The sequence below is a fragment of the Colobus angolensis genome, unplaced genomic scaffold (genome assembly GCF_000951035.1).
Source record: "Colobus angolensis palliatus isolate OR3802 unplaced genomic scaffold, Cang.pa_1.0 Scaffold566, whole genome shotgun sequence".
Classification (NCBI taxonomy): Eukaryota; Metazoa; Chordata; class Mammalia; order Primates; family Cercopithecidae; genus Colobus; species Colobus angolensis.
In genome coordinates, this window is record NW_012119221.1 from 242,654 (window position 1) to 265,713 (window position 23,060).

The following is a 23,060-nucleotide window of genomic DNA, read 5'->3' on the forward strand; positions in this document are numbered from 1 at the left end:
GCCTCCCAAAGTGCTGGGATTACAGGCGTGAGCCACTGTACCCAGCCTATAACCTGTTTTTGAATGGCTCACAAACTAAGAACGTTATTGAATTTATTTTTGAGTAGTTGAAAAAAATCAGGAGATTTCATGAGACATGAGAGTACAACTCAAATGTTAGTGCCCACAAGGAAAGTTTTCTTGAAAACAGCCATGCCTATTTGATTATATATTGTCTATGAGCACATTTGTCCTACAACTGCAGAACTGAGTTGCAGGAAAGACCTTATGACCCACAAATCTAAAATAGTCACCTGAAATATTTATCTCACCCCTTTATAGTAAAACTTTGCTGAGCCCTAGTTGAGAACATCACTTCATTAAGAGAATGATTTTTTCTTTTCAAAATGACAGTCGCTGTTAAAGTAAATAGGTACAGGAGATTGTAGTTGAGTTTTGTTTTATTTGTTAAATAAACTTCTGTTAGTGTCCATATGCCAGTTTCTGGATCTTTAAGAATGTATAAGACACAGTGTATGTCTAAAATATCTATTCTGGGAATTTTTAAAAAGTGTAATATTCCTTTTATAAGTAAAGTTGAGTTATTTTTATACTCCAATTTTAGCTGACTTAAATTTCTTTATTGTAATGGTATTATGGCACAAGTGTAGGTTTTACACAGACCCCAAAACCGGGATAGTGACAAATTCTGGAAAAGCACTGCTTCGTTGCCATTAAACACCAGCAAACCTCGAATTTTAAAAACAGAAATTCATTCTTATGATCCCTCTTCGTTTAGTCTTTTATTATTTGGATACTTAAGTGTTTGCGTTTTTTGTCCTGCTGATTATAAAATGTGGTCAAATGCACATTTATAGCGGAAGTTGGTTAAAGTGGCTGAGGTGAGAGAACTCTACTCAAAAAATGCCTCCCTGCATTTAGATGAAGAAAGGAAGACCCCTTCTACCACTGGCTTGTGTATTCCCTTTCAGCCACCAGCCCTCAGCTTTGTTATCTGTATTCTGTTCTTAAAATTCATTTTGTTCTTGCTTTCCACATGGACTGGATGGTGATGAAAAGGAATATTTTCCAAGATCACAAATCTGTGGGGTAAATCACTGGATGTGTAGGAGTTTTAATTGCAAGAGCAATAAATTCTCAGCAGAGTTATAAGCATCTGAAATCTGCCTACAAGCTGATCGGTGTTGTTGGAGATATCCGAATGACTCAGGTCCACAATGTTTTTAAAGGCAAAAAGGCTATATATATATTTTTTATCTCCACAGTAAATGCATAACTTATATACCTCTTAGGCTTATCTAAACCTCCAACTTGGGAGGAATTAGGGAATGTGTCATTTGCTATACTGCTTATTGCAGAATATCTAAGAAGCCACAGCTCAGATTTAACCTGGAGAACTGCAGAGTTATGTATCTTTAAAAGCAAGATGTATATTTAATGCCAAACACGGTGCATTGAGGCACTTACAAAATGCAAATGAGCTGAGATTTTCATTTTTAGGAATTAGATTTCTACCTGGCTCATTCTTTATGCATTAAATATTTTCATAATGCAACTTGCCATATACAGCTCATACTGTACTAGTATGTCTCATCCTTTTCAGAAGGTGGTCTCTTAGCACCAATGTTAGGGAAAGGGCTGGACCGAGGTGAGGTAAGAAAGGCAACTAGAGTGTGAAATGTAAGGAGGTACTCGCACAGGTACCCGCTCATAGGCCCTTTAGGGTTAGTGCCCTTCTTATTTTTATGCTCTAGTGCTTCTCTTGACCTACTCTAGTCCTGGCTTTGATAAGCATTCCTTAAAGGCCCTTTAAAATGTACACTGCTGGGTCATATCCTCAGCTTACCAGATCTCTGGAGGTGTGGCCCAGGAATGTGCATTTATCCTCTTCCCTTGGAGAGTCTAAGGCATATTGAAGATTTAGGACCCTGTGAGCTTGGTTGGCCAACCTCAGGCCAACAGGACAAAAGCTGCTCAATTAGCCTTAGGTTATGACCCACCTGGGATAGGAACTTAACAAAACTGCTTAATTAACCGGCACATGGGAACAAGTAGGCCAGCCAGACCACACCGTTGGCAGCCATGGCTGTTGTATAACTGCTACCAGGTGTCACGCTAGAAGGCTTGGATGTTAGAGCACACTTGTAACCAAAGCTAAATGGAATTGATTATGTAATTTTGAACTGTTCCAATTTTTTAATTAAACAATGTTTTATAGGTTCACTTTCAGCTACCCATTCATTGCAAAATAAAATTAGAAATAAAAGAATAAAATAGAAACTTTTCATAATCCTACTACCCAGAGATAATCATTGTTGACATCATCTTAAAGTGTGCTTTCAGCCCTTCCTCCGCCTATTGAGTTAATATTCAGTTCCACTAAGAATTTATCATGTAGTGTTATAAGCATTAGGAAGTATGAGTGTTAAGGGAATATAGGTATGAGTACATCTGTTTGTGAACTTAGCTCCTATTTGAGTCCTATTCAGTTATCTCTATCATCTTAGTGTAGACTGATCCCACTCATCATTCATCTCAGTGTTATAAAGAATTCATGTGGTCAGCCACTTGGATTTCTTACCTCATGGCCCTCTATTGCAAAAATAATAGAAACAGTGCCGTATTTACAAATGTCACCATTAGGCTGTTCTCACAATTCTCTTCTTGTGATTCTATAATTGAATGCCTTTGGAATCTTAGAGACTTGTTCCTTTGCGTGGGGTCTTCATCATTCAACAGCTCTTACCGTGCGCCTGCTGTGGGTCACACTGAGCTAGGAGTTACAAGTATACTCAATCAGTAAGATGTCATTTCTGCCCTCGAGAACATCGAGTCTGATGGAGGAGGCAGACCAAGATCTTGCATACCAGCATCAGGTGTTCATAAATGCTTTGGGAATAAGGAAAGGAGAGAGACCAACTTGGCATCAGAGAGTTGAGGCTTGCTTAGAAAAAGAGGTGACACTTAAACTGAGTCCAGAGAGACCCACAGTATGGCACCTAGAGTCCCCAGCAAATAGCATTATCCTAAGGGTCTGCTGATTTTTTGTGTTGTGTCCTACTTTTCAGCTTGATCACACAGTTGCCCATGATAATTAAATGAAACTTGCCAGATGGATGCTTTCTCAAGACGATAGCTTGTCTTCTTGCTCTATTTGTGAAAGCTGGCATTGGATCCAAACTCTCAAGGATGCCCCTACCTTGAGATTGTTTTGGAGAGTTTCTCTTTTGTGTATATTAGCCAAATGGCCTGCTCATCACCAGGGCCAGGTTGAGTGACAGGTGGGTGTGTCATGCATGTGGATACTCTGATCTCTGCCTACTGATTTGCCTCCAGGGAGGTGAGGTGCTGAGAGGTTGTTCTACAAAGATGTCGTTTATCAGTGTTACCTTCCTTTGGGGAAATAAACTTTCTAAGTTTCTGATCTGTCAGTCTTCTCCCTGCTTTTATTTTCCCTATCAGTTGTAACATAATTGATGTTGAATTCCCTGTGCATTGGGTTAAAATATATACCTTATCAGACTATTTTAAAGAAGGAATTTTTAGATTATTGAGGAGAATAGAGTGGCAAATACAGTTCATTTCATTTGTAGTGAAATTAATTATCAAAGAAAGGTAGATATTCTGATTGTAAAAGAATAACTCAGGAATAATAGTAACAAAAAATTTTCTTTTTGAGATGGAGTCCTACTCTGTCACCCAGGCTGGAGTGCAGTGGTGGTCACTGCAACCTCTGCCTCCCGGGTTCAAGCCATCCTCCTGCCTCAGCCTACCGAGTAGCTGGGACTACAGGCGCATGCCACCATGCCCAGCTAATTTTTGTGTTTTTAGTAGAGATGCGGTTTCACCGTGTTGCCCAGGCTAGTCTCCAACTCCTGACCTCAGGTGATCCACTGCCTCAGCCTCCCAAAATGTGCTGAGATTGTAGGCTTGAGCCACCGTGCCCAGCAATAATAATAATAACTGTTTCATTTCTATAAGTCATTCTTAGCTCTCTCTATGCACCATCTCATTTAATTGTCTCAGTATCCCTATGAGATGGGCACAGTTATTATTCCCATTTTACACATGAGGAAACAAAAATTTAGAGAGATGTAGAAACTTACTCAAGTTCAAAGACCTGAGAAATGTAAGAGCTGGTATTCAGATGTGTCCACCATGCATGGGGCTCCTGTAATTCTGTGCTTAGACTTGGCACAATCAATGCTGTACTCCGAGTACAGGGTGAGCATATCACCATCCCTGCCATCCTGATGCTTCTGTTGAGCTTATTTATTCTCAAAGGGTTAGAATCCTTCAGATGTATTGCTATCGAAACCACCGAGTGCATCTTCCTTTCACTTTGTAAATAACTTCAAAAATCAGAAATTCTTGAGTATCAGCTGGTTATTGTAGTTACATAGAAATACCAAATTAGAGCATTTCTGCTGTTACAGTGAATATATTCAGATATATATATATATATTCAGGTTCATATGTACATAAATACATAAATCTTGGGCTGGTTTTCTCTTCTAGTTTTCTGTTCATATTTTGCATTTGAAACAAAGATTTTAAGTAAAGCCCATACTGTATTTTACTCTTTATGTTCTAGCTTCTGTGTAAATAGAGTGATTCAGCTTTTAATCAGCACCACCCTTCCACCCCCGAAAAGGAGACAATTCATGTAAGAGCAAAGAGTGGGGCTTATCTTTTCCTCTAACAACTCCTAATTTCATCCCTTCCAGTTCCCACAATAACTTGAAATTCCTAGGGCAGGTACAGTTGCTTGAAATCCCATTGGCAGGAATCCTTTAAAGTGGACTTTTACCTATAGAGCACTTTGGAGTCCTGGAGTCTTGATTAGAAGCAGTCTTTCAGATCCCCACTCCCTGAAAGCAGAAACTCTGCAGTTGGCCCTGTGACCTCTGCCTCAGCCATCTGCTCTGGGGCTGGGCCACTGTCGCTGGGAAAGCCTTTCTGGGTTGGACCCTGATAGCCGCCTCCTTGTACCTTCCACTCCCTGCTTCAGATTCTGCCCTTTGAACGTGCTCCCTCAGCCTCCTCAGCAGCCTCAGGAAGGTTGTAGGGATTAGACAGGGAGTGAAGTGAATGTTGCTGAGGTTTTTCAGCACTCTGACATATGGCCACTTCTGTTTTCCTGCAGCAAAACCAGAAATCCTGACTTACGACAGGCTCGTGAATGGCACGCTCCAATGTGTGGCAGCAGGATTCCCAGAACCCACAATAGATTGGTATTTTTGTCCGGGAACTGAGCAGAGGTGAGATGATTATTTTTGGCACTGCTTATAATGCAGAGAGGAAGGACTGTAGTTCACTTGAATTTCAAATATGTTTTCTGATTTTTTTTTAAAAAAAAGCTTTGTTTTGATTATTTTTTTTTCTAGCCATGTGGCTTTTTAGAAGGGATAATTGCTGTATTTTTCTTGGTAGACATTAATTTTGTTTGCTGAAAAATGATTACTGAATGACTTCTCTATTTTGGTGGTTATCTTTCTGGATTTATCATGCAATTTCTAGCCTGCAGGTAGATAAAGCAATTTTGCAGGACAGAGTAATTAGATTTCCATTCTATACACAGGAGGTAATGTGTGTGGGAAATGTGACTGTAGTTATCATGAAAAAATTACCTCAGTAGTTAATTGCCAAGTTACCAAAAAGTAATGATCGCACAATGACAACATACATATGGCGTTTGCAAGCAACCGCTTTTAAAAAGGGTTTCTTCTTGATTAGGTGCCCAGCCCCTGAACAGAGAACATCTGGCACTGTGCTGCTTGCCCCCATCACCATCCACACTTAAGCCTTAAATTGTCCTTTTGCGTTACCTGAAGACGAAAATGGGGTCACTATAGCTGTTTTCATCCATCAATTGCTATTTTATGCTCAGGCTTTAAAAGCCCAGGTTAACGTCACAATTGAATAGTCAGTATGATCGTGGAAATTTTATTTTTCATGGAATAAGCCTCTTTATCACAGCAAGTTGGAAGGGGTTACATCAGATTGCTATTTTCAGCTGGGTTTTAGGAGAGTGTTTTCTTTTGGGGAATACTAAGGAGCCCCTGGGAGGAATGACCACTGCGGAAGCAAGCCCCGTAGTTACAGGCATTAATTCAGTAGATACACAGGGAGTGGCGAGTGTGTACCAGACACTATTCTGGTGGACAGAACACACCCAAGTCTTTTTGCCTTTATGAGTTTATATTCTAGTGCAGGGGTGTTCAATCTTTTGGCTTCCCTGGGCCACGTAGGAAGAAGACGACTGTCTTAGGCCACACATAAAATACAGTAACACTAATGATAGCTGATGAGCTAAAACAAAAATTGCAAACAAAACTCATAATGTTTTAAGCTTTATGAATTTGTGTTGGGTCGCATTCAAAGCTGTCCTGGGCCACATGTGGGCTGCAGGTTGGACAAGCTTGTTCTAGCGGGTAGAGACACATAATAGATGGAATAAACAGTGAATGTATGTAGGTGTTAAGAAGGGAAACAGGAAATAGCTAGGTGTTTAGAATAGGGAAGTTGGGGTCTGGCTCATGAAAAGGATCCCTTGCAGTGGTGGTCTCAGCCACTTGCAGTACAATTAGGCCTTCCTGCTTAGAACTCAAACTTCGGTCCTCACTTTGACTATTTCCCGGTCTACATTCTTGATTTTTTGTTGTTGTTGAGACGGAGTCTCACTCTGTTGCCCAGGCTGGAGTACAGCGGAGTGATCTTGGCTCACTGCAACCTCTGCCTCCCGGGTTCAAGTGATTCTCCTGTCTCAACCTCCGAGTAGCTGGGATTACAGGTGCCCGCCACCACGCCCAACTAACTTTTGTATTTTTAGTAGAAACAGAGTTTCACCGTGTTGGCCAGTCTGGTCTCGAACTCCTGACTTCAGGTGATCTGCCCGCCTCAGCCTTCTAAAGTGCTGAGATTACAGGTGTGAGCTACTGCGCCCAGTCCCTTGAAGATTTTTTATGCTTTCCTCCTCTATGCTATTTATTTTCAACCATTCATGTACCCTTTTGAAGCTTGTTTATTTTAGGGATCTGCTGTGTACCAGCATATATGCCTGCCATTTTATTGAATTCCTTTCCAGTCCTTTCAGTAACCCTCTGCAATGGGTATTACCATCCCCGTTTTACAGTGGTAGAAACTCAGTCTTTAACTCATTAGGATTCAAACCCACAGCTGACTCCAAAGCCTCCTCTGCCCTTTCTTCTCTTCCCCAGTGCTTTTTTCACTCACTAGGTCACCAAAGTGCTTATTCTTAGACACTTGTAAAAGGACATTTTCTGTTGATTATGAACCTCTAACTTTGTTTTAAAAGTGTGCCACATCCCAAGGGTCCTATGTATTTATTTATTTTCCTAGAGTAAACCTGGGCTTTTGTTTTCTTCCCTTTAGATGCTCTGCTTCTGTACTGCCAGTGGATGTGCAGACACTAAATGCATCTGGGCCACCATTTGGAAAACTAGTGGTTCAGAGTTCCATAGATTCTAGTGCATTCAAGCACAATGGCACGGTTGAATGTAAAGCTTATTACAACGATGTGGGCAAGACTTTTGCCTATTTTAACTTTGCATTTAAAGGTAACAACAAAGGTATATTTCTTTTTAATCCAATTTAAGGGGATGTTTAGGCTCTGTCTACCATATCAATCATGATTTTAAGTTCATTCCAACATTGAATGTCATTTCTGGTAATACGTACATCACACCATACTGTCATCAAACTCGCTACGTTTCATTTTGTACTAGCTTGTTAAGTATATGTTTTTACCAGAGCACTTTTAACCATGCTACTTTATATATTTTATATGTATGTGTGTCTCTTTTATATAATTAGTTGTATATTTACAATTGTCTCCATTAAAAAGGGGTAGAGAAAGCAAATGGGGGGAATATATTTACCTTACACCCAAACAGAATTTAGAACAATCTAACATTTAAATTCAATTAAAAATTTCAGTTATTTAAAATGAATTATTTTAACACTTTGCCAGACACTGGATCCAAAAGTTAACACTGCCTTTATGAAGTCATGTTAGCAAGTTATTTCTTTAAAATATTTAAAATTTGATTCACGTGTGACTAACTCTCTTAACATAAGTTAAAACTTCCTTTTGGGCAAATTGATGAATTGGTACAAAGTGGGAAGACAAAGAAAGTGGGCACTTACTTTTTAGGCCTTCTTGGGTTTTATTTGTTTTTGTTTTTGGTTTTTGGTTTTTTTTTTTTGAGTCGGCAAAGACTAGTGCCAAAAAGTGGCATATTTTCTCAGGTTTTGAGTAATGAGGGGAAGAATCTTCCATTGTTCTACATCATCGATTTTTCAGACAGGGCAACGAAAAGAATACCTTAAAAATGGTTTTTTTTTTTTTTTTGGTTGTGAAAGACATTCATGCTCAGTGTAGAAAATTTAGAAAATACAGGAAAGTGTAAAGAAGAAAATATAAACCATCCATAAAGGAAGCTTCTTTTTTAACGTTGTACAAGGCAGGAATTTGACTGAAGTACAAAGTGCATTCAGATGTTGCTTTTCATTGAAAAACAGCATAAATTATTCCTTTTCTACAGAAATCTCAACTTCTATTGTGCAGTAGTCTGGTTTCAAGTTATATTTTTAAAGATTCATTTGAATAACAAGAGTACGATGTAATCAAGGTGAAGCTCTGAGAGTCACATAGCTTTGCTTCCTGCCATGGGCTGTGAGTTGGGAGGTGGGTCAGTTTGGGAATGAGTGGCTGTGGTAGAGATCCCATCCTGCCAAAGTTTGTGATTCCACATTTCTGTTTGGTTTTAGAGCAAATCCATCCCCACACCCTGTTCACTCCTTTGCTGATTGGTGTTGTAATCGTAGCTGTCATGATGTGCATTATTGTGATGATTCTCACCTACAAATATTTACAGGTAACCATTTATTTGTTCTCTCTCCAGAGTGCTCTAATGACTCCGACAATAATTCTTAAAAGGTGATCTATTTTCCCCCTTCTCCCCACAGAAACCCACGTATGAACTACAGTGGAAGGTTGTTGAGGAGATAAATGGAAACAATTATGTTTACATAGACCCAACACAACTTCCTTATGATCACAAATGGGAGTTTCCCAGAAACAGGCTGAGTTTTGGTCAGTATGAAACAGGGGCTTTCCATGTCACCTTTTTGGATACACATAACAATGACTTTAAGGAACTCCAGTAGCTTCCTTTGTTTTGTTCCACCCGAAACAATGAGTTTTCTATGAAACTGCACCCCTTTTGATAGGTTTGGCATAGAGAACATTGTAGGAAAATGTCTCTAGACAAAATTGTTTTTAATTCCTTTATTGATTTTGAAACTACATAAATGATCCTTCAATTCCACCACCAGCACCACCACCACTTACCTTGTTGTCTTCCTTCCTACAGGGAAAACCCTGGGTGCTGGCGCTTTCGGGAAGGTTGTTGAGGCAACTGCTTATGGCTTAATTGAGTCGGACGCGGCCATGACTGTCGCTGTAAAGATGCTCAAACGTAAGTTCCTGTATGGTACTGCGTGCACTCGACATCAGTTTGCCAATTGTGCTTTTTGCTAAAATGCATGTTTCCAATTTTAGCAAGTGCCCATGTAACAGAACGAGAAGCCCTCATGTCTGAACTCAAAGTCCTGAGTTACCTTGGTAATCATATGAATATTGTGAATCTTCTTGGAGCCTGCACCATTGGAGGTAAAGCCATGTCCAAACTGCCTTTTATTGTCTGTCAAGTTATCAGAACATGACATTTTAATATGATTTTGACAATGCTAGATTATAAAGTGCTTGGAAGATTTTTTACCCAGACTATTGTTCTCTCTTGCTAGATTTTGTTTTCCTTATTGTTCTTAAGAATGCAGATTTTAATTTTATCATTATGGGGTAGAACAGCCCAGGACATACACTAGTTATTGTCGTGTTTGTAACATCAACAATATTGGCCTCTTGAATATCTCATCCTGACCAGAAGTCTTCTCTTACCTTGTAAGCTTTATATATTTCTTGATCATATTTAGCCACTGAAAGGGTTAATATTAATTTGCATACTATAATTTAAAATAGGCCCCTAAGCCTACTGGTTCTCAAATATACACCAAATGAGGCAAACATTTCACTTCTGTAAAAAATAAGTTTCCAATTTGAAGCCTTAGTTGAGGTTCCCATCAAGGAAGTCTGTGATGTTCGCAGAAAGTATTTCAGTTGAAAGAAACAAAGATGTGTAAAATGAGCTGTTTCTGGAGATCCGTGGTAAAGTTGACAGCTTTATATAATGTCTTCAAACAACCCCCATAAATGTTGCTTCACCACATCATGAATTGTTCATGAGAAAATTTCTTTCCCAAGTTAATTAGTTGCCTGTTACTTCCAAATTACAGTTTTAAACATTCATAACACCAAAAAATTTTTCAACTAGTAGTGCTCAGAACACAGGTCATTTTAGGTTTTCACTCACTTTCCAGTCTCGTCCCAGCTGGCTGCTCCACGTGACTGATTTTCCCACTATGCCGCAGTTTGTGCCTTCATTATTTCCATAATAACGTTACAGCGAGTGTGTGAAGCCCTGCTGTAAACAGAAGTGAATCAAAGGATTCACGTAGGAAGCTTGATCATAGTAGAACCTTTGAAAGCAGTAACTTCTGTCTGTAAAACTCTCAATCACGCTTGGCCCCAAATACTAATGTCATTTAGAAATTCAGGTTAAAAGAGACTTGCTTGTTTTATGTTACTCCACATAATGCTGCTTTTTTGATAAGCAGTGTTAATACATAGGATTGTATTGGGACTAAGTAGGCTTATCCACTGAAGCTAAATATTAGTGGCCATGACCACCCTTGAGTACTTTTATGGGAGGCAGAATTAATCTATACATCTCACCTCTTTCTAACCTTTTCTTATGTGCTTTTAGGGCCCACCCTGGTCATTACAGAATATTGTTGCTATGGTGATCTTTTGAATTTTTTGAGAAGAAAACGTGGTTCTTTTATTTGTTCAAAGCAGGAAGATCATGCAGAAACTGCACTTTATAAGAATCTTCTGCATTCAAAGGAGTCTGCCTGGTAAGACTGATTTACATAAATAGTTAGCTGTTGACAGGCAGTTCATGGGGTCATAAGGGTTTGCAATCAAGGCTGATTCTTTAAAAAATGAACTGAGGTACTCTGAGGTATGAAATCAAAATTATTAAATCATTTAAAGGTGATTAACAGTTTAGAAAGTTCAAATTGTGTTTCTAAAGATTCAAACTGTTAAACCTAGATTTTTGCTGATTTTTAAAAAATGCATTTTTAGTTTTTTTCTACACTTTAGTTTCATGCAACTGAATGAATTCTATTTCTGTTTCTCTTACGGTTCTGTCCTGCATGTATTTCCATTTATACCGTTGAGCTTGGTACTATACGCATGTTTCCAGTGAGATGCTGTTTATAGGGAAAATGCTAAAGCCTCTCAAGTTGCCACAATAAAGTCCCTTTAAAACCTTTAGCAGAATGATAAAGATCTCTGAAGATATCTCTACATGTAGGCTTTTTGCCATCGACCTCTGGATGATTCCTATATACCTTGCCTCTTGCCCCTTTTAATTCATCATGCTATTAAAAGTCGTAACTATTGCAGCACATTTTAAAAAAATTCTGGACATTATTTTCATCTCTTTTGTCATTGATGCCATTCTGAATTTGAATCGTGTATCAAGAGCTTCGAGTTTGATTTACAACCAGAGAAGAATTCTTCTCATACCTTGCCTATTCTTTCTTTGGAAATGCTGTTAAGAGCCACCATTTGAGAAGACTTCCTAGATGTACCCAGTCCAACAGAAGTCGTGGTTGTTTCGCCCGGTCCCCTATACTGTATATTGCTGCAGTTGTGTGGTAGATTTCTCCTATCCTTTTTATGCACTTTATATCCACTGCATCTTGCGATGGCAAGACATTGCTTCCTGAACTCTTAACACCAGGCCCTCAAGGAGACCTCAGTAAATATTATTGATGGGCAGTTACCTCTTAAAGCCATTTTTTGTACCTCTGACTAAAGTTTAAAACCCCAGGTGAAACTTTTATGTTTTTTTAATCCTATAAACTTGAGTAATGTAAAGTGGTAGTAGAAACTGTACAAAACCACTTTTTGTTAGTTTCTCCTGGGCATGTGCTCATTATATGAAGAAATGAGCCATTTTGCTTCTTTCCGAAACCTTGGCCCTATATATATCCTTTAACTTTCTGATATAATGGCCTAAATTGTTCAATCCTGTGTGATGTTCTTTGTGCTTTGGGATCCCATATGGGATTGGAACCACCAGCACACTCTGAAGGAGATTGTTGTCATGGTATTTCTATGCTAATCAGAAGCAGGAAGTACTAGAAATCTTGAAGAGTCTCCAGCCAAATGTTGCAGATTGAAGAGGTCCAGATGGTTCAGAAAATCATCCAAATTATTGGTGTTTATCTGAACCAACTTGATTTTTTTTAAAAAACCTTTTTCCATCAGTCACTATATGTTAACGATCTCTGCCTCCCCCATAACACATCTTGGAAGCTCTTCTTTGTCTTTCTTTCATCTTGTCTCCTGGGGCTCATTTAGAGAGTTTGAGGTAATACAGGATACCATATTTGGCTCTCTGTCTCCCATTAAATTCATTGTGTCAAGAGATGGGAAATTTCTAACCTGAGTCTTCTATATGATTAAACACAAAAGGGACACCTAGTTTCTGGGCATGGACCCCAATATCAAATATTAAAAAGTCACATCTTACAGAACAAGATTTTCAAACTCTTTATTCAAACTTTACATGACTTTCTTCAAATTGGTCCAGTCCATTATGTAGCAAAGGGGATGAGGAGGTAGAGCCTGACCCGTGAGTGCCCTTCTGCATGTCCCACTTGATTCAGTCATGACTTGTTTCATCTCTCCCAGCAGCGATAGTACTAATGAGCACATGGACAGGAGACCTGGAGTTTCTTCTGTCGTCCCAACCAAGGCTGACAAAAGGAGATCTGCGAGAATAGGTGAGAACCTACCTATCAAGCAACAAGAGCAACTTTATTTACAAAGAGTATATGTATCGTGCTAACGTGGCATATAACATCATTCCCAGTAGCAACGATGCAGACCATCGTTCTGCTTTACGTTAGCAATGCCAATGGTCAATGGCAGTTAGGGTTGTAAGTGGGAATTTGGGGTCAGAGCATTTGTTTTTGTGCCTGAGCATCTTACTGTAGATATGGGATTTTTGTATTAATTCGCCATCCCTCTCTACGGATTTTGTAACCCAGCCTAGGATTGTTAAATATTAACTTTGTGATTCAGCATCTACCTTTGCTGGACACGAGGGAAGTGATCTGCCTGCAAGTTCACATTAGTTCATTCATTACCAGCCTTTGGTATTGTCATTGCCCCTGTCTTTTCCTTTCCTAACCTTTATGGTTTTAATCGCGAAGAAAAATCCTCTCTTCCTCACAGGCTCATACATAGAAAGAGATGTGACTCCCGCCATCATGGAGGATGACGAGTTGGCTCTAGAGTTAGAAGACTTGCTGAGCTTTTCTTACCAGGTGGCAAAGGGCATGGCTTTCCTTGCCTCCAAGAATGTAAGTGGGAGTGATTCTCAAAAGAGTTTTGTGTTTTGGTTTTTTGATTTTTTTGATTTTTTTTTCTTGAGAACAGAGCATTTTAGAGCCATAGTTAGAATGCAGAGTGTCATTTTGAAGTGTGGTAACCAAAAGCAGAGGAAATTTAGTTTCTTCATGTTCCAACGGCTGTCTCTTTGGAATTCCTGTTCTAATTTGTAAGCTTTAAAGTGCAAGCCTTTCTAAATGAGTTTTTCTATGAATATTCTTCTATATGCAGTGAAATTCATTTAAAACTTTTGGCTTTTAGGATATAAGATATGTTCCTAGAGAACAGAATCATTTTATCAGTAAAAGCAGAGGGCACCTCATAGTTACAAGGCTTAGGGTGAAGCATAGACTTGAGTTTTATTGAAGTTAGATCCAAATATTATATGTGTGGCTTATGAAGTATCAGGAAATAAGGGGTCAGAGAGAATAATAAACACTTGGGAGAAGGATAGGAATGGAAAGAGAATGATGGAATGAAAACAAGCAGCATGGTCTGTGGAAGGGTCAGAGGAATTCCTTAGGAAGTAAGATTAACCAAACAGAATGGGGTTACCAGTCCTACCCTTAAATGTCATGGGTGACATTTCCCAACAATTACCAAACTAAGAAAGGATATAGGATGGCTGAAATAAAGACCTTCTTCCGTGTGTCCCTGGGAGATGTTAGATTGAAGTTGCAAAGGCGTGTTAGGAACTCTGTGAAAGGACATTCAAAGAAATGCATGCAAAATGAATTTTCAGTTTAAACAATATGATATGACTATTTCTTATGTATTTCCCTATGAATGAAAGCAGTCCTGAGAAGAAAATAGCATTTATTAGAATTGCTTTTGAAAGAGATTATAGTAATTAGACTCTTGATTATGTGAACATCATTCAAGGCATACTTTTGATTTTTATTTTTGGTGTACTGAATACTTTAGAACAAAAGTATTGGATTTGTTATAATATAAGCAACACTCTAATATTCAAAAGTTAGTTTTCACTCTTTACAAGTTAAAATGAATTTAAATGGTTTTCTTTTCTCCTCCAACCTAATAGTGTATTCACAGAGACTTGGCAGCCAGAAATATCCTCCTTACTCATGGTCGGATCACAAAGATTTGTGATTTTGGTCTAGCCAGAGACATCAAGAATGATTCTAATTATGTGGTTAAAGGAAACGTGAGTACCCATTCTCTGCTTGACAGTCCTGCAAAGGATTTTTAGTTTCAACTTTCGATAAAAATTGTTTCCTATGATTTTCATAATGTAAATCCTGTCTAGGGATGTCACACATTTTAGCAGTCAAATTAAGTGTACTTCAGCAAAATTTGCATGGTATGCTGAACATTACTACAACTAACATTCGATAATAGAATTCCTAATTCTAATTGTGTAATTATGGGGCATGTGAAGGAAACAGAAATAGCCTTAATTTTCATTATAGCCTGAGAATAGCAATGAACTTGATTTTGCTCAAGTGTAACAAATGTAGGTCATTGAAGGTCACAGCAGGATAAATTTTGGCGGGATTGACATGCCGTGTGAAAAATACTAAAATCTAAGATCGTGTTCAGAGTTAGCCATATAGAATGTTGGATCCTAGAATACACCGAGAGCTATTAATTAGGTTCATAAGTAATAGTGGGTTTGTAGAACATAGTAAATGTTTTTCAAAGTGCTGTATTTCATTACCAATTACTGAATCCTCAGAACAAACCCTCGTCCTATAATTGCAGCACCTTCCTATTTTAAAAGTTGGAGAAACTAAGGCATAGCATATTTTAGTGCTTTTTGTCTGAGGTGACTCAAGGCAGTAGAGACTGAAACCAGAGCCTGTGATTTCCAGATTGGCATCTCATCGCCATGGAAAACCATATCGCCCTTTATATTCTTCTGTGCCTGTCTTCCTGGGCTCATTTCTGCAGTCAGATTTATTCCTGGAGGTGGATTTTGGGCCCCTTATGAGAATGTAGTGTTCCCCTCATCACAGCGGCGTCTCTATTGGTAGCCTGTACCCGACTTGGTTTTGTAAGAGTGTTGCTGTGTTTATCTCCTGGCCAAAGCATGAATTTCTGAAAAGGCTGCCCTGAAGCTAGATATTATCATCAGGAGTGATAATAAAAACAACTTCTCTTCATCCTCGTGCAATTTTGGAAGGAAGAATGATAAGTTGTTAATTATCCAGTCCTCTGAATACTGACCAAAGGGAGGAGGAGGAAGGTGGCAGTCTCCAGGCCCAGTCTTGATGAATTCTGTAATCCGTCTCCATTATTTCCTGGCTGTGTAATTTTGTCAAGAGTTATCCAATACCTCTGAATCTTTGTTTTTCTCCCCTTGGGAATAATAGTGATTCCTGACTGAGAAAGTTACGAGTTAATATATGTAAAGTACTCAGGACAGTGCCAGACATATTGTTACTATTCTTTATAGATGTCTTATTTACCATCTAAATAATCATGATGATAGTTATATACTGTCTTGTTATGGTTAGTGACCTTAGTTTGAATTGACAGAGGGGTTGGCTCCATCAGGCTTCCAGACTGTAGAGTCCAGTTCAAGTCAGTTGAACTGACCAATCACAGACGTCGCTTTCACCTGTCTAGTGGGTAAGGAGAATTTCTGGAACAAGATAAGAAACTCAAACGTGTTACTGTCCTGCATTTATGTCATCATCATTTGAGATCTCCTTGTTGTGTAAGGTTCTCTGAAGTTCTTTCCTTTCACGTGAGTTCTTCATCATTTTTCATGTCCTGGCCCCTTTTAGAGTCTGATAAAGCCTATGGAACCCTTATCAGAACACTGTTTTCAATGCCTATGATGAAATATGTAGGATTACCAAGGAAAACCGTTAAACCGTAATAGCTATCAAGTTATCAAGTAAATTTGTGATATGTCAGTACATGTGTTTACTACAGAGAGTAACAGGCTCTGTTAGGTTGGTGCAAAAGTAATTGTGGGTTTTGCTATTACTTTTTTCTAAAAACCACTGTAATTTTAGAGTGGTGATTAATGTTATGATTTTGAGATACCTGTAAAGACTTAATAGGATATGAAGATGTTCATGACAAAGTCTCAGGTATAGCTAATACTACTGTGGTTTATTACCTTTGTTAGTAATTTGAAGAAATGCTAAATTTCATCTAGAAATTAGCAAAACTAAGGGTGTCATTTTTCCTTTCCAAGTTCACAGGCCCCTGAATTTGACACCCATAGATCTCAGGTTAGGAGCCCTCATAGGAACTTTAGCACAACATCTAGGAAGAGAAGGGATATTGGAAGCTTGTTTTGTTTTTTTAAACTGACTAAAATAATTTTAACACCAAAAAAAAAAAAAAAAAAAAAGCTTTCCCAGATTTCAATCCTAAGTGAATTAAGAGAAGGATTGATTTAGCTTTTTATGGCAGATTAAGATTGGGAATCCAGAATGCATCTAAGAGGAATAGTTACAGAAAGTTCAGCTCAACTTTAATGGAGAGAGTTCTCCAAAGAGTCATGATCACAAGCCTCTACTGTTTATTGGGTACTTGCCTTTATTCTAGGCAGTTTTTCAGATAGCACTGAGTCAGGTGGTGCTAAGCATTTTTACCCACATTGTCTTATTTAATGGGACAATTCATAAAATTCATAGAGGACAATTCATAAAACTAAAAGTGTTCATTTTGTTTTACAGAAGATAGGTTTAATTACAAATATTTTAGTGACTTCCCCAGTGTATTACAGTTTTGGGTTTTGACAGAAAACCCAAAATAAAAGAAGTCTAAGGATAGCAGGCCAGGATTGGTACAAAGATTCCATGGAGTACCTGGGCCAAGTCTTTCCTTTCCATGCTTAGCCATTCCTGGGTGTAACCCCCATGTGCATGGTCCAAGATGACCACCAGGTAGATAGCCAGCCATCACATCCAGAAGGCAGGGGGCCCTTGCACTACAGAAGAGAGGGCAGAGGGCACATGCCAGCTGTATTGTAAGGAGGTTTTCCTGAAGCTGCCATACAGCACATACAACTTGGTGGCCAAAACCGAGTCACCTGACTACAGCTAGCTAGCAGCAAAGGAGGCTGGGAAATGTAGTCCTAATTGTGAGAGACCACGTTTCTGTTTTTAAGGAAGGAGAGGGACATATTCAGTGGAAACTAACAAATCTCTGCATTACCTAAGGCCCATGATAGAGCCAGAGCTAAAATGTCTGGCTGTCTCTGACGTTTGTGCTCTTAATCTCCATGCCGTACTGACATAGTGTTCACATCTTAAAATGGGGATAATGAACTTGTGAGCCATGTATTTCAGAGGTGATTGGGATCATCTGAGATTATATAGGTAAAAGGTTTTTGTGAGATGGTACTTAAGTTATCACCCCACATTTCAGCAACAGCAGCATCTATAAGAATATCTTCTGTTCAGTTTTGTTGAGCTTCTGAATTAGCATTGTTGACTCTGTTGTGCTCCCATTACAGGCTCGACTACCTGTGAAGTGGATGGCACCTGAAAGCATTTTCAACTGTGTATACACGTTTGAAAGTGACGTCTGGTCCTATGGGATTTTTCTTTGGGAGCTATTCTCTTTAGGTAAAATGATCCTTGCCAAAGACACCCTCATTAGACTCAGAGCATCTTCTTGAGGTTTCCTTAGTGTCCTGCTTCCTTGTGATTAACACTGCTTTGCAAACTGTGTCTCAGGAAGAAGCCCTTATCCTGGAATGCCAGTCGATTCTAAGTTCTACAAGATGATCAAGGAAGGCTTCCGCATGCTCAGCCCTGAACATGCACCTGCTGAAATGTAAGGGTCGAAAAATTTTTCCTTTAGATCACATTTTCCCTTTTATTTTTCTTTTTAAAGACAGAAACCCAGATGTTGAGGGTTTTCATAACACAGTTTGAAACGTCACTTGGTTTCTTTATGACATGCTGGTCAAATATCATTTCTGTAGTTTATTTTCATAATCTCTTGTCACCAAAAATACAGAAAGTTTCAGCAGCATTTCATACATGCAGTGTTTTATGTTATCCATATGTCAGTCCATATGTCCAGTTGCATTGCCCTGGAATTATTACTGAAGTTGCTGGATGCCATACATTTGAAAACAGACTGAGGGTGTTGAGGAGGGATAGTAAATGACCCTTGTCTTGCAGGTATGACATAATGAAGACTTGCTGGGATGCGGATCCCCTAAAAAGACCAACATTCAAGCAAATTGTTCAGCTAATTGAGAAGCAGATTTCAGAAAGCACCAATCATGTGAGTATACTCTGGCCAGACATAGAATCCCCCTTCTCCCAGTTCCAGGTGTGTCTTCCTCCTCAGGTTTTCAAGGTGAGGACTAACCTCCCAACCCCTTCTCTCCTCATCTTAGGTTGCAAATTGGGCTTCAGGTAGGGGAAGTAAAGCAATGGAAACCAGTTCTTTCTGCCCAGCCCTCCTGTTCTGAGCCAAAGAAGGATGTGAGATTGAGGGGGAAGGGTGGAGAGTTTTGAACTCAGTGGAAGTAGAAGTTTCCGTAAGGATTTACCATGTTTCCTCCCCTATCTCAAATGCTGGTCATGGGGTCAGTATTTTCTCCCTCTCACATGTCAAGGCCATTCATCCTTTGGAGGGTTGGGGTGATGTGAATAGAATAAACGCATAGAAAAGACAGCTTGTTACTGCAGTGAAATAAGCTTTCTGATCAAACAAGCATAGCCAGAAAATGGCAGATCAACAAGCATAGCCAGAAAATGGCAGATAGCTGTCATGCCCACAAGCCATATAGAATGAAGAGCTGTTTGAAGTTGGGAGATCCCTCCCAGTGATTTGGAAAGTGGGGGGGAATGAAAACTCAAATCCATTATTTCCTCTCTTGCTTTTAAGGAAGAATTAGTGATACTTTGACTCTGATTGTTTTAAGCTGCTTTCTTTACTGGGCTGTGTGCTTGGAGCTATCTTTTCTTTCCTAATAGCACACCACTGATAATTTTTGGGTTAAAGCTTGTTCTTCTGGGTGTCAAAGCATGTTTCAACTTAAACAGCATTTTCCACCCAGTTACTTTGATTCTTGACAGGAGACCCCTGGAAGGGCCATGGGTTTCTCAGCAAATTACATTGGTTGTTCGGTTGTGGTTGGCTGTAGAGATTTACAAGCCTTTTTAGATAAGTTCGATAGTGCTTGCTCCCTGGTGTGCCCCATTAGAAGAGCTAAGCTTGTGCATGTTTTGTCCCTACTTCTTGTATGAAGTTATTTCCTTTGGAAAAATGAAGGGGAAAACAAAGCTTATATTTGTTTTGTCAGTATGACTTGGGTTTTGGCCATAAAGTTCTTGTAAACCACTTCTCTCAAGAGTTTCCATCAGTTAGTGGTGATCTTGACACTGTAAGTATGCCTTTTGTTGCTGTGTTCATTGTAGGGACCTGGTGTATTGACTATGTGCTTGTTTTCCCCAGATTTACTCCAACTTAGCAAACTGCAGCCCCAACCGACAGAAGCCTGTGGTGGACCATTCAGTGCGGATCAATTCTGTCGGCAGCACCGCTTCCTCCTCCCAACCTCTGCTTGTGCACGACGACGTCTGAGCAGAATGAGTGTTTGGGTCACCCCTCCAGGAATGATCTCCTCTTCTTTTGCCTTCCATGATGGTTATTTTGTTTTCTTTTGACTTGCATCCAACTCCAGGATAGTGGGCACCCCACTGCAATCCTGTCTTTCTGAGCACACTTTAGTGGTTGATGATTTTTGTCATCAGCCACCATCCTATTGCAAAGGTTCGAACTGTATATATTCCCAATAGCAAAGTAGCTCCTACCATGAACAGAAAATATTCTGATTTGGAAAAAGAGAGGGAGGTATGGGCTGGGGGCCAGAGTCCTTTCCAAGGCTCCTCCAATTCTGCCTAAAAATATGGTTGATAGTTTACCTGAATAAATGGTAGTAATCGCATTTGGCCTTCAGAACCATCCATAGTAGTATGATGATGCAACAAGATGAGAAGCTGAAAATCTAAGTCCTTTATGTGGAAAACAGAACATCATTAGAACAAAGGACAGAGTATGAACACCTGGGCTTAAGAAATCTAGTATTTCATGCTGGGAATGAGACATAGGCCATGAAACAAAATGATCCCCAAGTGTGAACAAAAGATGCTCTTCTGTGGACCACTGCATGAGCTGTTCTACTACTGACCTGGTTTTTAAATAGAGTTTGCTATTAGAGCGTTGAATTGGAGAGAAGGCCTCCCTAGCCAGAACTTGTATATACGCATCTATAAATTGTCCGTGTTCATACATTTGAGGGGAAAACACCGTAAGGTTTCGTTTCTGTATACAACCCTGGCATTATGTCCACTTGTGTATAGAAGTAGATTAAGAGCCATATAAGTTTGAAGGAAACAGTGTAACCACAAAGCACAGTCTAAAAATCTCCTCTTTTAGCTGATGAACTTATTCTATAGATTCCACGGAACCAGTCTATCAGCTTCAGAATGGCGTTGTACTCACCGGATTTGATGCTGTTTGACAAAGTTACTGATTCACTGCATGGCTCCCACAGGAGTGAGAAAACACTGCCGTCTTAGTTTCGATTCTTATGTAGCAGGAAATAAAGTTTAGGTTCAGCCTCCTTCACAGGCATGTCCTGGACGCCGGGCCAGTATCTGTATATGTGTGTGTACGTTTGTATGCGTGTAGACAAATATTTGGAGGGGCATTTTTGCCCTGAGTCCAAGAGGGTCTTTTAGTACCCAAAAAGTAACTTGGCTTTTGTTATTAGTACTGCTCTTGTTTCTTTTCACATAGCTATCTAGAGTAGCTTACCAGAAGCTTCCATAGTGGTGCGGAGGAAGTGGAAGGCATCAGTCCCTAGGTATTTGCATTCCACCTGCACTTAAGGCACTCTGTTATTTAGACTCATCTTACTGTACCTGTTCCTTAGACCTTCCATAATGCTACTGTCTCACTGAAACATTTAAATTTTACCCTTTAGACTGCAGCCTGGACATTATTACTGTAGTTTACCTCTTTAAAAAAACAAAACAAAAAAGTCCTTCCTCACTGCCCAATATAAAAGGCAAATGTGTACATGGCAGAATTTGTGTGTTGTCTTGAAGGATTCAGGTATGCTGCCTTTATGGTTTCCCCCTTCTATGTTTCTTAGACTACATTTAGAGAACTGTGGCCGTTATCTGGAAGTAATCATTTGCACTGGAGTTCTATGCTCTCGCACCTTTCCAAAGTTAGCAGATTTTGGGGTTGTGTTGTCACCCAAGAGATTGTTGTTTGCCATACTTTGTCTGAAAAATTCCTTTGTGTTTCTATTGACTTCAATTACAGTAAGAAAAGTGGTTGTTAGTTACAGATGTCTAGGTACTTCAGGGGCACTTCATTGAGAGCTTTGTCTTGAATATTCTTGAAAGTTTATATTTTTATCATTTTTTCTTACATCAGCTGTTTCTTTGCAGTGGTTTAACGTTTGAAATTATTTTGTGGCTTTTTTTGTAAATATTGAAATGTAGCAATAATGTCTTTTGAATATTCCGAAGCCCATGAGTCCTTGAAAATATTTTTTATATATACAGTAACTTTATGTGTAAATACATAAGCGGCGTAAGTTGAAAGGATGTTGGTGTTCCACGTGTTTTATTCCTGTATGTTGTCCAATTGTTGACAGTTCTGAAGAATTCTAATAAAATGTACATATATAAATCAAGTGGAATCATTTGATTGTTGAGATTTGTGAGATTAAACTTTAAAGCATTAAAGTGCATTCATCCTGACAACGTTTTGTACTCAGTTTTCATAAAATATGTGCAAGACTATCAGATCATACTAGGATTTACATACTTAGAGATTGAACAGATATTAAGAATTTTCATACGTGTGATATTTTCTCATTTTAGTCTTACAACCTGAGGTCTCTATTTAAATTGAAAAATAGATAACAGTGAACATCCTAAAAATTTTACACATAGCTATGATTATTATTAGATTGATTCATGTGAATTTTTGGTATTCAGGTGAATTTGCTGCCATTTTTGGCAGCAAAATAATGGTCAAATAATAGCAATTTCATGTGGCTTAATTTAATATGACTGGCATGTTTCCTCCCAGAAGAGACTGTCTAAAAACATGAACAGTAAAATAATAGACCAAGTTAACATGAGGAATCCCAAGAAAGTGGCTTGTATTCTTGTTGGCTTGGGTTTTGGAGACAGGTTATTTCAAAATGAGATATTCATGCTCCACCTGAAGTCCTTATTCTTACTTGCTTCTGGAACAGAGTTAGGTTCCACTTCTACTTGGAGGGAAGTGCTTAGTATGTATGAACTGGGTGCCGTCATGTGGGTGAAACATTCTGCATGCCCAAGTGGTACTGTCCAGACCACTGGAACCCAAACAGAGGCTGAGAGTTCTTCAGCTTAAAACAAAGGAAGCACCCTGAATCACATAATCCTATTAAGAATGAATTAGGCACCCACACACTCTCAGTCATGACTGC

General features: G+C 39.1%; 1 protein-coding gene across 3 annotated transcripts in view; it reads left to right on the plus strand.

The window, feature by feature from the left end:
• KIT (v-kit Hardy-Zuckerman 4 feline sarcoma viral oncogene homolog) overlaps positions 1-22,271 on the plus strand; it is an 83,699-nt gene extending 61,428 nt beyond the window's left edge. For 2 of the 3 annotated variants that reach the window (XM_011961702.1, XM_011961704.1), the window contains exons 8-21: positions 5,147-5,261; positions 7,396-7,580; positions 8,794-8,900; positions 8,992-9,118; positions 9,399-9,503; positions 9,587-9,697; positions 10,911-11,061; positions 12,914-13,005; positions 13,460-13,587; positions 14,658-14,780; positions 18,054-18,165; positions 18,277-18,376; positions 18,730-18,835; positions 20,015-22,271. In XM_011961702.1, the coding sequence (XP_011817092.1) occupies positions 5,147-5,261; positions 7,396-7,580; positions 8,794-8,900; positions 8,992-9,118; positions 9,399-9,503; positions 9,587-9,697; positions 10,911-11,061; positions 12,914-13,005; positions 13,460-13,587; positions 14,658-14,780; positions 18,054-18,165; positions 18,277-18,376; positions 18,730-18,835; positions 20,015-20,143 (1,691 nt within the window). In that variant the 3' untranslated portion in view covers positions 20,144-22,271. Of the gene's footprint in view, positions 1-5,146; positions 5,262-7,395; positions 7,593-8,793; positions 8,901-8,991; positions 9,119-9,398; positions 9,504-9,586; positions 9,698-10,910; positions 11,062-12,913; positions 13,006-13,459; positions 13,588-14,657; positions 14,781-18,053; positions 18,166-18,276; positions 18,377-18,729; positions 18,836-20,014 lie in introns of all 3 variants that reach the window. The other variant, XM_011961701.1, reaches the window with a different exon arrangement.
• Positions 22,272-23,060: the final 789 nt, after the last annotated feature.